Genomic DNA, 15513 nt, shown 5'->3' with positions numbered 1-15513 from the left:
CATAGCCCAATTGCGGTGGCCCTGTAGGAAAACGATTTGGACTGACTCATCGCGGTACTTTTATGTCCAGGAAAAGGAGTTCCTTGAAGAGGGTGCATGCTTGTGATGCTATAAAGCTAGAAAGGGAAGCCTCTACTCTCTTGTGTAGAGGCCCCATGGGCCACTCCTGAGCATCAGAGACTTAGCTGAGGAGAGGTAGGAGGTCGGGAGGGGAGGGGATGGGAAGCTGGTGGGCTCTGCTCTTCTGCTCAGCCCACCACAATGCAAAACGGTGCTCGTGTGTGCTTTGGAATTAAAATAAGGAGCAGACCAGACATTTACATTCAGTCCTACACAAAAGGGACTTCTTTCTCTTTCACCGGACTCCTTTTTATGTTGCCTTTCATGTTTCTTTCGATACCTCTCTCTCTCTGCAAGCCTAAGTGGGCTCAGCTAGAGTCACACCAAGATGGGTGGGTATAGGGGTGGCTGATATGGGGATTGGGGCTGGACTCACAATTCAAGCTTGGCTTGTGAGAGTGTGTGTCCTTATTTTATTCCAGCTTTCCTAAAACTGCCTCCTCCCGGCTCATGCCAGCAAACCTTCTGGGACTGATGCTCATCCGTTCGAGAACGAAGAAGCCCAACATATCTGATGGGTGTCAAGTTGGGAAAAGCTGAATTAAATATACAGAAGGAAAAGAGGTAGAAAAGCAGCGAATCGCCAGTAGATGGCAATAAAAGTGTTTCTTACCGCACAGACCCGGCCCACTCTGGCATAGAGAGCGTGAGCGCCTCTTTCTGCCTCTAAAGCTTTCTCGGTGAAGAAGAAATACACCTTGTTGTCCTCCCGGTCTTCGTTGTCAGGAATCACATGGGAACTAACAAATTTAGGTTCTTAAAGAGACAGTGAGATACGGAGATTGATGGAACTGCTTAACTCCCATGTCAGCAAACTTGCATTCAAGATATAAGGTTTGTAAAACATCAGAACCGCTTCTTTTGGATACGCAACCATTTTCCTGGACAGTGTTTCCAATTCAAAGCTCTTTTATTCTTGGGGCCTCCTCATGGATTCCTCTGCTGCAGAACTAGCTAACATTGCAGGGAAGAACGTTTGGCTCTGCGGACTATGGCAGGCTGTGACCAAGGGCATAACTTCTCGGCTAATCAAAATGTCGCAAAGCATAACTTCTATTTGCATTGCCCCACACGAGATTATGAACTTCTCTAAATTAACTTGTGTTATGGTCCATCTCCAGGATGATAACATAAAAGATTGACCCACCATGCTTTCTGGGATAAGACCTATGGTAAGACCTATGTAAGCTGAGGCTAGCATATATTGTTCTGAAAGAGCATTTTTGACGCTTCCTGGTAGCGACTGCTGTTTTTGTCCTCCTTGCCCTTATTGTTACTTACAGCCATTTTTACCTTTTAGCAGCCGATCGTCATCCGGCTCAGTCCGGATGTGAGCCATACGGCCCATCATGCGGAAGATGGCAGCGTCTCTCCCCCAGTAGTCACTGTAGAGTCCAGTGAAGAGTTCATTTCCTGAAGACCAAAGAGGCAAAGATAGTCAAGTCAACTCTCCAGCAAGTCCAACTCAATTCCTAATGACAGTATATGACCACAGCTGCGTAGTTTTCTTGGCTGCAGGATGGAAGTGACGTACCTCAGTGGAAGTGGTCCGTCAGGGTGTGCATTCTTGTGGCTTGCAGGGTTAGAAATCCTGAATCACAAACTGTGATTGTCAGCTCATTGGGTCAGGCTGGCCAAAATATGCCAAAACTGAGACATTCTCAGCTCTGCTCTGGGCCTGGGCAACGAGTTGAGTCCAGACCAGGCAGGGTAGAAGGAGGGTCGGGGAGTCCTATAGGCCTGACAAGAGTCACACAACACATCTCTCAGTGGTCCTCTGGCATCTGCAGATTCCCCTCGACCTTATTCTCCAACCCCAGACTCGCTCCTTCGTCAGAGCAGGCCACTCTGCAGATCCCTGGGACTGGAATCTCCTCTTTACCACAAAGACACATATGCCACCAAATGACTTCTGGAGCGTTGCACTTCAGTTGTATACCAGAATGGTCCAGCATCTTCAGACAACAAGAATTGTTGCATGCTGAAATCCAGGCTATCACAAAGGCTATCACAGCGTGTACTAATATTTTTCAGGTTCTCTTAACCCAGAACAGTAATCTTGTAATTCTTTACAGATGTGGAAAAGTCTGTTTGATTTTGATATAAATGTTGTATGCTATGAATTTAAAACAAATATTTAATATATAATAGTGTGATATTATACAGGCTAATATTCTACAAGGGACTAGAGATATGGCAGAGATTCAGTAACCTAATATTTAGACTTTATATTTTCCCTAACGTAAGCTAAGGGCAATTAGCTTTATATATCACTGATTCATTTCTTAAAATATAGTTACAGGTATCAGTGGAATCAAAACAACTTGCATATATTTACCACGAGATGGCAGCCAAGCCACAAAATAGTGGAAGAACATATTACACATACAAAAAAAGAATGGTCCTCTCACAATAATATATTTATTTTCTTCCTTTTTTAAACTTGAAAGAAAACAAATGCATTTTCTAATTTACATTTCACCATTAACACAAATACTTATATTATTTTGATTATTAGTGTATTTTCTCAAGGATTTACAATTTTTATTTGTCAAGGATGGATTTAATTTTTATTTATATTAATTTGAAAACAATTATGCTGTGATTTTAAATAATGACTTCAATAATATAAACTCTCTACCAGGTAGGCTCTGGAATCTGTTTCCAACAAGAGAGATGTTATTATTTCTTAGGTTTTGCTTAATAATGCTGACTAAATATTGATTTGAAACTCACGAGGCCCTGAAGCTAAGTCAAATATCAGCAGACAAAATAAATTTTAGCAGCTCATACTGATGTGGTACTTCATGGCAGAGTCTGCAAAATAATTATGTGATCACCTTCTCTAGTTTTCAGCTTTAGAAGACACAACCTTGACATCTACAGAAATACAGAAGTCGTTGTTGTGTGTGTGTTTGTGTAGCCTTATGAGCCAGATTGTTTAGCTGGCAGGACTCCAGTCATTGGACTCCCCCAGACTAGCTTTTCATGGTATTTGAAAATAGGCCCATATAAGAGGAGAAAGGGTTGGCCTCCTTAGGAGTCTGAAGCATCTCTCTACAACTAATGAAAGCAGCTGTGTCTTTCCGAGGCTTCCGCAGCAGATTCAGAAACTGCTTGTCATAATTTCAGTCTCCGAAAGAGCATTTCTTCTCTGTTCTAGAGTCTTACCTTGCAGTAGTGCTACCCAGACCTGTTTTTGGTTGGGGATGGGGAGCATCTTTGCAAAATAAAAATTATTGCATGCCTGTGATTTTACTGTCCTTATAGTTTGGAGGCTTCTTTATTTGACTTTCCTGGTCTTTCCTGCTGGCTGTGTCAACTCTCCATACCCCCCTCCCCTTTTGCGCACTTGAGCAACGGCTTCTTCAAAGGGCATAACAAGCAACCATCTTTATTCTGTCTTTTCTAAAAGATGCTACATTTATCCTTCTGGAGTGGGCAAACTCAAAGATAACAAACCAAACATCTATGGAAACTTTTCAATAATTGCAGCCATTTCCAGAAATCAGCTATTTAATAAATGTATGTATATATATCTATCTATATCTATATCTATATCTATATCTATATCTATATCTATATCTATATCTATCTATCTATCTATCTATCTATCTATCTATCTATCTATCTATACACACACACATACATACATACATATATATAGATAGATGATAGATATATATATATAGATATATATAGATATAGATAAAACTAATAGCCCATTTCAAGCATGGAATTAACCTGGCAAATGTGCTGGAGAATTTGCATAATTGTACACCTATGGTTTTAAATGATTGATTGAGAAATTTAACGTGGAGATCATCTTTTTAGAAAAGATGCAACTGTATTTCAAACTCATTTCTACTGGCAATTTTCTTCTTGCAAGGCACAGAGTCAGCACTCTTTTCAGTAGTAAGATTTTTCAGAGCCCAGTAATTAATAATGTTGTATTTACTTGGCAATAAATCTACTTTCAGTGAGAATGTTCGTGCTCAGCTACAATTGTCTGATCAAGCATTTGCTAGAACAGCGAAATATTAATCCACATAGGACTAGATCTTCTTTCGATGATGACATCTCGATGCAGTGTAATAGCCTCTGATTAGATTTATTTAACCATGTTTGGGGAAAAAAAATCTCTTCCCAATTTCCATATATCTTTGCTACATACTTCCAGCCTTTCAACAGGAGAACCTGGTTGACTTGAAGACTTGAATGTAGCCGCATCGTAGTCACGTCAGGGCCCTTGGTTCTTTCTCAGTCGCTAACATCTGACTGATGGGCAACCCTGCCTGGCACTAGATCGTCTATCAATTTACACTGTCTCTCCCTGGGAAAATACAGAATTGTCATCCCCCTCCTCTCAGAATGAAATGGTCCCTTTGCTGTTGTTCCTAGAGTGGCCTTCCACTTCAGCATCTTCCTGTATGGATGCTGCTTCATCTGGGTGCTTGCTTGGTTTAGCTGGGCATTGGGGTGCCCTTCAAGCCTTCATTGATCTGCTAGGAATGTATTCTCCAGACATGCTTTGCTCCTCCCTCCCTCCCTCCCTCCCTCCCCACACACACATACAACACACCGAGATGAGGCAGCACAGAGTAACCGGAAATAATGGGTCTCAGGTGAGAAAAGCATGCCCTACCACTAATGGTACAAGGCAGGGATAGGTAACCTCGGCTCCTTTATGACTCATGGACTTCAACTCCCAGAATTCCTCAGTCAGCTATGCTGACTGAGGAATTCTGGGACTTGAAGTCCACGAGTCATAAAAGAGCCGAGGTTGCCTACCCCTGGTACAAGGGATCCATCTACTCCTCAGCTACAGAAGTTAAAAGGTCTGCAGCAAAAGGGAGGCAGTTCAGAAGTCCACCATTTGTCAAAAGCCACACGCCTAAAGAAAACAGCCTTTCTTTCAAGAACTTGTGTGGTCTTTGTTAACTCACCAGTCAGCTCTATTACCAACTAGGAAGTTGTTTTATTGAAAGCAGGCTGGAGAATTCATTTGTTTTAGACGTTTGAGTCATAAAATTATTTATGGAATATGCCCAATCATTTAACATTTTTATATAGCATTAGCCATGGTTGAAAGCTTATTCTGCTTTCTGATTGTCGTTCAGAATTTATTCATTCAAGAGTAGAATTGTTTCTTACTGTTTTTACCTTAGTATCAAATAATCTCTCCCCAAACTGAAGCTAAATCACAAGAAAACGTTAAATGAGAAACAAAACAAAACAGAAGTGGTAGGGAAGGAACACAAGTTAAGCCTTCTCTGTTACGTGTGCTTAAATTTCATCCATTAAAATAATTTCATTTTAGAAATTTTGGTTGGAGTTTGCCCAGGATTTTAATTTAATGCACACAAAACCACAAAAGATTACACTGTATTTTTTTCCTGCTGTAATACAGATATTTCAGTAAAAGCTACTCTGAATCATGAGGTTGTTTTTTTAAAAAAAATAATAATAACTACACGCAATGTATTTTAAATTGCGAAAGTGTGCCATGAGGCTATTGATTGTAGTGCTGTTAAATATGTTGGACTCAATTCCAAAACAAAAGTTTGGAGCACATGAACCTGTCTGGAGCCCTTTAAAACAACTACAACTTGGAAAATGTTGTGAAACCCCAGGAAAAATTTGAAAGAGCTGCAGAGAGGCTCTGCGTTCAAGCTTCTGTGTGCTCTGGAGGTCCGAAATGAATCCCAATGTATGGATGGATGGCTTGGATAAGTGAGATTAAACAAAACTGTTCCCTATTCTTCTCCGAGTTGACTTTCTGTGCTTACTTTTTCCTACACTAAACTAGAATGAAAGAAGAGGACACATTTGCAGGAGCATCAGGGAGGACACATTTTCCTCCTTGTTTATCTCTGTGGGAAAACAATATTGATAAGCTCTAAATTGTTTGTACTGGAATTAGACAAGCAACAAAAGAGAAGCCATCATGAACTCTGAATGGAAAAGCATTTGCAACTAGAGCTGAAGTCTATTCTCTTATCCTCCACGGTTGGCGTCTCCCCTAGAGATGGGGATTCCATGATGGCTTAAGATCATCCAGTCCCAACTGTGGCTACATGCCCCTCTTTGCTGGGTCATATTTTTTCTCAGCTTGGTTTAGATTCAAGTACACAACTGAACAATGAGTGACTGCTTACTGCCCTGTCTGTACTGATGGCTTGGAACAAATCTCATCTTAGCTAACATGGTTCCAAGGGTGCCTTTTGCACTGGATAATATTTATACAGTATAATATAGGGTGGATGTCATATCAACATTTCCAAACTACACCGTGAATCTGCTAAATGTATCTGTGAATGAGTGCTGCATGAGCTCTTATAAAGTGCAGGAATGAATGTTGGGAACTTTCCTGTTCTGGAGAAACATGTTTAGATCTGCAGCCTCCATTTCTGTAGGCCTTGGATTGAATTTCCAAAAGGGAATTGTTGAAACTGGGGCAGTAGGAGCTGGCACAAATGGGATTTCTCCCACATTCAGAATAGATTATGTGATAAGTAACAATAATGGATGGCAATTACAGAGTCAGTCAGTGTAACAATGCCTGAAGAACATCTGACGTTTCCCCAGTGTGATGCAACAGGCAAGACGGATGGCAGACCAAGCCTGAGACTTTATGAGTCAATTCAACAAAACACGACATAAGTACACAAGAACAGAACTTCGGCATTGTAGATGGAATAATGGTAAGCCTTAAAGAGTTGGTGAGAATTGGAAAGGAGTTCTTAATTATTACCATATAAAGTGGACATGAAGGAGGAACTTGGTGCATATGGACATCTGCCCCTTCCTTTCTCTAATCGGTGAGCTTCTAGATGAAAAAGGTGATCCTTTAAAAAAAGTACAGAGAGTATTAGAAGAGTTATTTGCAGATGAAAAAATATGAAAGGTAATAGATGTGTCAGTGTTTTCTATTCAGAACAATATAATCACACACTCTGGTGTCCAGGGCTGACATGTTAAGATGGTGGAGCCATCTATCCCCCGGCCCCCCAATGTGTATATTCTGAAATGTGTCATCCAGATATTTTAAGTACAGATTTAAATCTCTCCCCTCCATTTCCACCCATGCATAAAAAGACAATCAGATAGACCAGTTATTGTAACTATTAATTTTATAAAAATTACCACTTTTTTAAAAAAATGCCTTTCTTAGGAAAAAAAAATCATTTAGTAGTTAAACACCTAATGTTACCTCTCCTTTGCACATTTTCTATTAAATGGAGCAGATAAGGGAAAAAAATCAGAGAAAGGGAGAAAGGAAAAAGAAAATAAGAATAAGATTGTTCAGATTTCCCCCCCCCCAAAGAAATCCTGTTCAAAAGCAGGAAATGAAGACCCACCATTACTCTAAAATTATAAAGTTGGGATGGACTGGACTTTCCCTTGTAATCCATGATTTATTGTAAACTATAGATTTAGTGATTATGGGACATAGCCATTCCTTTGCAAATGATTGATAAGTCCATAAGCCTTCATGCTATGATAATTTCCAAAGTTTGGGTATATAATTCATATACCGTATAATATTTATATTACAGTCATATAAATATTAAACTGAAATATCTGCAAACTGCACAGGCTACAGCCAAGGATTATGTCTCCAAGAAACTCCTAAAATATCAAATCAACATCCTTTAATCAGGAAAAGTTAATCATATTCTGCAACTTGAAGCGCAACGCAGCTTTGCTAAAACAAGCAACAAATTTACATTACAGTATAAAACCCGTCTCCTTGGGGAAGAAAACAAACTAAGCTTCTGGAGGCATCTATTCATCATCATCAAGGGAGGGTATCTCAGACTACGAACCCACAATCAGCCAAGCCAAAGTGTCCGTTCTAAGTGGGGTTTATCATTTTACCCCACTAAAGAAACATAAAATATTAAACTTTCCAGTAATTTGGAAACATTTTCCCCCCTTAAGAATGAAGAAACACTTTCAAGAAAAGAAGTAAGACAGACACATGCAGCCATGGACAACCCAATATATTCTGTCATAATTAAAAATGGATGTCCTCTGATGGATGTAACCTTGAATTGGATAATGATGATGATGGTGGTGGTGGTGGTAGTAGAAGAGACCTTGGAGGTCATGTAGTCCAACCCCCTGCTCAGGCAGGAAACCTATACCATTTCAGACAAATGGCTGTCCAGTCTCTTCTTAAAAACTTCCAGTGTTGGAGCATTCACAGCTTCTGGAGGCAGGTTGTTCCACTGGTTAATTGTTCTGACTGTCAGGAAGTTTCTCCTTAGCTCTAGGTTGCTTCTCTCCTTGACTAGTTTCCATCCGTTGCTTCTTGTCCTGCTTTCAGGTGCTTTGGAGAATAGCTTGACTCCCTCTTCTTTGTGGTAGCCCGAGATATTGGAACACTGCTATCATGTCACCCCTCAATCTTTTCCTGATGGCTTAAATCTCCTATGTTGTACTTCATTTCATATTGTTCTTCGACTAAAAACTAAATAATACCGTAGTTAACTGTGCCTATTGTAATCTCTGCAAGTAAATGGGAAACTTTTGTTTAGACATATAGTAATTCCTTTTCATTCTTTGTCTCTAAAATTCACTTGTGTACAATTTTTCTTTCATTATTCCTCAACTGTAGAGAATTTTATATATAAGATATTCAGCTTACACAAATTTGAAAAGCATTGTCTGATTTTCTGTCCTAATAATAATAATAATAAGTTGGAAGGGATCTTGGAGGTCATCTAGTCCAACCCCCTGCTCAGGCAGGAAACCTTATACAATTTCAGGCAAATGGCTGTCCAGTCTCTTCTTAAAAACCTCCAGTGTTGGAGCATTCACCACCTCTGGAGGCAGGTTGTTCCACTGGTTAATTGTTCTAACTGTCAGGAAGTTTCTCCTTAGTTCTAGGTTGCTTGTCTCTTTGGTTAGTTTCCATCCGTTGCTTCTTGTCCTGCTTTCAGGCGCTTTGGAGAATTGCTTGACTCCTTCTTCTTTGTGGCATGCTGAAGGCTTTTGCCAACAAGTTCGAGCCACAATCACCAATAAAAAAAAAATCCCATTGCCCAATAATCTCAGTAGTGTCAAATGAGGTGTCATCCAAGTCCTCAAGAATAATGACATCATAATTAAACAAAGTGATTAAGCAGGGACAATTATCAGTATGAGTATTGATGGATCAAGGAAACTAAGAAGAAACCTAACGTTCTAGTGACTTCTATCCTCAGATCCTACTGCAGCACTTCAGGAACAGCCATGCAATTAAAGGGTTTCCTAAGGACATACAAGACCATATCTACCTGGAGACACCCTAGCTCTACTTCCCAGCCCACCTGAACCATACCATGGTCTCAGACATCAGAACCAACACAACTGGGTTATCAAGTTTCAGGGATTTCATGTAGTCAGACCTTAGGCCACCAGAACTCCCACCTACATAAATGACATGACAAACTTCATAAGAAGACTGAAATTCCATATGTACTGAAGCAGGATACATCAAGATACCCTTCAAGCATGGAGCCATCAAGTTCATCACCGAGGTGAATGCAGCATGCTTTGCCATCAGATTATGCGATTTTGTATTCACCCATAACAACTTCACTTTTGGCACAACAAAGTAAGTCATGGTTCCTATGAGAGAAGTGTTCTGGTCAAGTGGTGTTTGCAAGGGTGTTAAAAATAGGCAATGTAGTAGACGTAGTATTGTGTCCATCATCTTGTCTTTTTGACAATGGCAGATGCTGGTGCTTCTGCTGACATCACATAGATCTGGAAGTAACAACCCCAAGCGGCATAAAGTCATTGTGTATAAGGGCCTTGTTCACTTCTAGCCCTATCACTGTTTGCAATGACCCAGCCAGGAGTTTATATAAATCAAGATCAAAGTTGGATGAATTTCCTTTGATCTCTCTAATTAATGAACCCATGTCTGTTTCAAAAGTTTGTTATGTTGCAGAGAATGAAAGGGAGGTAAATTTTTAATAGGTGCCCTTCACTTCTCCATCTCCAGGAAGGAAGATATCTGATTCCCATCTTTAATTTTAAAACATCATTAGCTGAACTGTAAAGCACAAAGTGGACTCCCTGTGTGAGAAAATAGCATTACTTTTACAAAACAAAGCAAACCTATAAATTAGGTGCTAGGAATGACAGAGAAGTCTTATATCTGGAGATGAAAACTCCTTGTTGATTTTTAAGCTTGTCTTTAAGAATCTGCTTGAATATTTTGTTTTGGTGCAAAGTGATTATTATTGCCTGTTAGAAACACTTTGGATTTTTAATATAGTATAACTATATTTGGGTAGTTTCTTTTCCTTATCAGAAAGCACGAAGAACAAGATAGAAATACATTCTCTTTCTGACTTAGATCTTATTGTTTATAAATAGTTGTAAAGTCAACAGGCAAGGAGAAAGACTGAAGCTGTGTCAAGGGGAGTGTGTGTGTTACCCCTGCTTGGAAGAAATCCAGTATCCTCAAAGCTGCTGCTGTCATTATCCAGTCTCCCGGTGTGTTAAATGTTAAAGGATGGAGAAGCCACACAAAGAGGATGGGATGGAAATTAAGAATGGTGTAATAGATTGGCACTCTATTTGAAAAAAGCAGATTTGCCCAAATGAAGTACTCCTCAGAGGCGTTTGACTGAAATATGTTTGATAGCGCTCTTCCAGTACTTGAGGGGCTGTCATAGAGAAGAGGGAGTCTACCTATTTTCCAAAGTCCCAGAAGGCACGAAGGCAGGAAGTAATAGATGGACATTTATCAAGGAGAGAAGCAATCTAGAACTCAGGAGAATTTTCCTGACAGTGAGAACAATAAATCATCTAGAAGGGCTTCCTTCTAGAAGTTGTGGGTGCTCCGTCACTGGAGGCTTTTAAGAGACTGGACAGCCATTAGTCCAGAATGGTATAATGTCTCCTGTTGAGCAGGGGTTGAACTAGAAGACTCCTCTTATTCTATGTTGTATTGTAGCAACCGTCTCATCTCCCAGTTTGCATATGAAAGGTTACACAATGGGGTTAAGCCAAAGATTGGAAGAGGCAACTCTGGAAAAACAATTTGTGGAGAGGAAAAACAATTTGTGGAGAGGAATGATGGCAACTGACAGATATTCCGGAGCAGAGTCCCAGGTACAGTTATGCTCACTACTTATTGCCTGTCTTTGAGACCAAAATAGCCTGGAAATCCGTTACGGGGGAACCAGTTTTTATCTTGAATAAATCAGATCAGGGAAACTTTGGGAAGCTGAGTGGCTCTTTTCAAATTCATCATTCAACTACATAGGATATCAGTGGACATCTCCACTTCTTCAGGGTAATTACATCCGTGCCATAGCATGTTGCATATATATCCTGTCTGCTTGCAAGAAACAGAAATTCAAAGCTGCTGAATATATGAATATCTGAAGAGGATACCTGATATTGTTATAAATCCAGAAAAAGAGAAAAAGCAACAAACTGCTTTAGTTCCAGTCACTTAATTGCCTTAATTTATGATCTTACTGATGACAATATGTTAATCTACTATTATAGTCTACATTTCTATATTGTTTATATTCTAAATTATATTCCAAATATATGAATACATTGCAAATTTCAGCATTTTTTTTCCAACCCCAAAATTACATAATTTTATACCGAAAGTTTCTTCAAAAACCAACTGCTTTCATTCCCCTCTTAAAATACAATTGTGCTGGATGCTGAATGTAACTATTTTAATGAGATATGCCTTCTGCGAGTTCCTGTTATGTACATGTTGTTTTTAACACTGCAGTAAATTGTTTTAAAGAAATGTTTTCATGCTCTGCTTAAGATACTGATCTCTGCTTATATATATGAATTAGCAATTAAGAACCCAGCAGGCAAATTAAAAATGGATTTTTTTTCCCTCTGAGGGAAAAAAAATTCCCTCTGAATTTTTCCATTTATTCTATGGGGGAAAAATATTTTCACAAAAATATAGTAATATTTTCACTTAAGAAAGCCAAAAGCCTGTGTTGATTCCGTGATTTTCCTTCAGAGAACAGTTTTCACTGCCTTTATGTTTCACTCCTATTCAATAAAATTCTCCCCCTTTGTACAGTTTAAGCCTTCTGCTTTATGTGAAATACTTGTTGCGTTGGCTGAGGCCTAAAAGACAATCCAGCAGGGTTTTTAAGCATCTTTTGTTATCTACAGTGTGTTTGCACAGCTGCAATTACTAACTGAATAACATAGCTTACATTTTCAAGGAACTCTTCGAAGTTAAGGTGGATCACAAATTTACATTTCTCTAAAATTGTGTGAAGCTTCTTTGGCAGTTTCCCCCCCAATTCGACAGAAAGCAAAGCATATACTTCTCAACTATTTGCAGATATACACATTCATCAGGGGAGCTGTCTGCAAAATTTCAACAGTTTTTCTCTTTTTAGAGTTTTTCCACACTAGCCTTCCAGGACAGGGTGAGAAACAGCATTGTATGGCTTTGATACATCCCACACTTGGTTTTTTGCCCCCACTAAACAGATGATTTATGCATGTTAGCACAAATACAGTAGAAAATGGTAACGGCAAAATGCTGGGTGACTACAAGTGGAGAGCAAAAAGTTGAGCATTCCGAGTTTCTTTACCATCTACTGACCCACTGGATTTTTACAATCCTGATCTGCTACATGCCGTGATTTAGCCATTCTTGGCCATTTAGGAGAAAACATGTAAGAAAAATTGAAAGTCCGCAGGATATTACCTAATGCCTGGTGCCATTAGTCATGTTGAGTCTCTCTCTATTCCTCCAATGGTTTGGCTGGATGTAGCAATACTCAGAGGAGGAAATGGTAGATTATTCAGCAAGGTTTGGGCAGAGTAAAATAAAATAAAACCACCCAGGCTTGATTTATGGTACCTCTAAGTTAAGAGGGATAAATTGTATATGGAAACTGCCAGGTCCTTCATGGTTTTTAAAGTTGTGATTGTTTCTTGATGTGGCTATTTTGTTACTTAGCAACTGAGCAGATCCTCAAAATAATCAGAGCACAATACTAGAAGAAACAGTGAAAATTTAGCCAATTGCTATTTCCTGATCGTATCATTTGCATAATCAAGAAATAGTAAAAATTATTTAAAATGACAAAACTTCCTCCCAGATGGTTCACTTAATTGAAGCTTTTCTGTAACTGGTATTATTTTACTAAGTTTTAGCATCCAAGCATTTCCGCTGTCTTATCCAGAGGGTCAGCAGAGAAGTATTGAAATGCACTGCCAATACTTATTTTTTTTTAAAAAAAAACCCCTCACTATTATAGATGTAATGAAAGTATAAACTATTCCATTCAGCTGCAGACATTTTGGATTTCAGCCCCAACAAAAAGATTTAAAATATTGCAATCTGTAGAATTTCCTGCATTGACCCCAAAGCACCCTGGACTACATTCCTAGCTAGCCTGTTTTAACTCTACAGAGATTCCCCAAGTGCCTGAGTCCCTGAAGCAGTTCCCCAAATTTAATGAGGAAAATTTCATATTTGATGGTGAGCATCAGAGAAGCAGGAAGCAACAGACGCTCTCTGTTGCTTTGAACGGTAGATTTCATCTGAAAGGGCTAAAATATTCCGCTTCACAGGGTCCTCGGGTTAAGGCTTCAGTAGGAGAGCCAGAGTGGGCATTAAAAGCAAACCATGAAATGTTAGGGTGACTTACTGACAGGACCTGGTTTTTTTTCAGGCACATAAATGTCAAGCTCAAGTCAAAGTTCAAGTGATAAGCCGGCCAGGAAAGCTTCTGCGAAATATATTGGAGATGGTCACTGCAGATAAGGGGAAAGACCACTAACAATCCTACAGTATGATATACAATATATTAACAACAGAGTTCAGGGAGGCGTTTGCTGTAATCCTATGTTTAATACCACGAAGCTTTTAAAGCAACATGGTTTCATAAACGTGTCATCTTAACTCGGTTTTATTTCTGTTACCTTTTTTTTTTAAAGGGGGGATCTGGGTTATCGTCAGGATGCCCCAAACGTCGGGTTTCTAATTAAACATTTCACAATTGTCGAATTAAATTATACTCGTGTTAATGATCACCTTGGGCTCCGAAGTAATTGAGGGCATCCCCTTGAGACCAACAAATAATAGCAGTGCTCCTGTTTCCTTCCCTCCCCCCTCATGTCCCCAAGGCATGCCAAAGGGCGAGTATGAAAAGGAAGTGTCAAGGAAATGTCTGGGGCAGGGGTAGGCAACCTCGGCTCTTTTATGACTCATGGACTTCAACCCCCAGAATTCCTGAACCAGCATGGGGGAATTATGGCCCCTTCATGACTTGTGGACTTCAACTCCCAGAATTCCTCAGCCAGCGTGGGGGAACTATGGCCCCTTTACGACTTGTGGACTTCAACTCCCAGAATTCCTGAGCCAGCATGGCTCAGCTTGGAAACCTCTCCCTTTCCCCTCAGTATGGCTGGCTCAGGAATTCTGGGAGTTGAAGTCCATGAGTCATAAAAGAGCCGAGGTTGCCTACCCCTGGTCTGGGGCATCAGATCCATTTGGACACCAGCAGGATTGAGAGGTTCACCTCAGGGCTTCATTCGGGAGCCGAGCGTCTCTTCCTAACTAATATTGAGAAGATAATAGCCCTCTTATATCTGGAATCAGTCCCTCGGGCCCCTTCTTCCCCCAAAATCCTCTCCGAATGTGGGGCAGCATGACCATCTTGTTCTGTTTTTTAAGGGGGGGATGGGGAATAGGATATATTTGCAGGCCTTTTCTCCGAGACCCATAACAACGGCAATTCCTGAACTCAGAAAGAAAAGCAGGGAAATATAATTATCAAAGTCTATGAATTTTTAAAGTGGAATTGGCATACAGTATGAGTGATTAAATGAGAAGAGCAAAACGAGGGTACCCTTATACGGTAACCTTTTTGAGAAAGGAAGGAAAAGATTGGAGAGTTTTCTGACGATTAAAAAAAAGGTAATATGGTATACTTAAGACTTCATTTTCAAGTACAGGGGTTGGTTTATGTATTTATTCCAGTTGCCTTAGTACTTCACAGCACAACTACATCATGAGGCTCAGAGTTATTTGTCAAGCTGATCTAAGATAAAGCAACCTGAAGTAGACACAAAATTAAGACTTCTCCCATATTAACATCAATTTAATAATCACTGAAAGAACTTGAAGGACAGAACTTGAAGATGTAGTTACTTTTGGATTTTTCCCCCCAAAATGTAGATATTGTAATTAACAATAATTGTAAACTGCAAGTTTATATAGCTAAAACGTACATTGAACTTTGCAGCAAACATTGATTGTCAAATTATTAATAAAAAAACAAAAAGACAAGGAGGGGAAAATGCTCCTTTTCTAATAAAAAGAATATGAAATTATAGAACTTAATTCGCTAATCGTGTCCATGGAAGCAAAATTACACACAA

General features: G+C 39.6%; 1 protein-coding gene across 1 annotated transcript in view; it reads right to left on the bottom strand.

Annotated features, from left to right (window-relative positions):
- SEMA3E (semaphorin 3E) overlaps positions 1–15513 on the bottom strand; it is a gene marked incomplete at its 3' end in the record, with an annotated part of 120697 nt that overhangs the window by 20183 nt on the left and 85001 nt on the right. Inside the window, exons 5-7 of the mRNA XM_083366193.1 lie at positions 6875–6968; positions 1414–1533; positions 734–876 (exon numbers count right to left, since the gene is read on the bottom strand). Of these exons, the coding sequence (XP_083222319.1) occupies positions 734–876; positions 1414–1533; positions 6875–6968 (357 nt within the window). The remainder of the gene's footprint in view (positions 1–733; positions 877–1413; positions 1534–6874; positions 6969–15513) is intronic.

The sequence above is a fragment of the Vipera ursinii genome (genome assembly GCF_947247035.1).
Source record: "Vipera ursinii genome assembly, chromosome: 6".
Classification (NCBI taxonomy): Eukaryota; Metazoa; Chordata; class Lepidosauria; order Squamata; family Viperidae; genus Vipera; species Vipera ursinii.
Note: the sequence above shows the minus strand (reverse complement) of the source record. Positions and strands in the feature narration are given on the sequence as shown.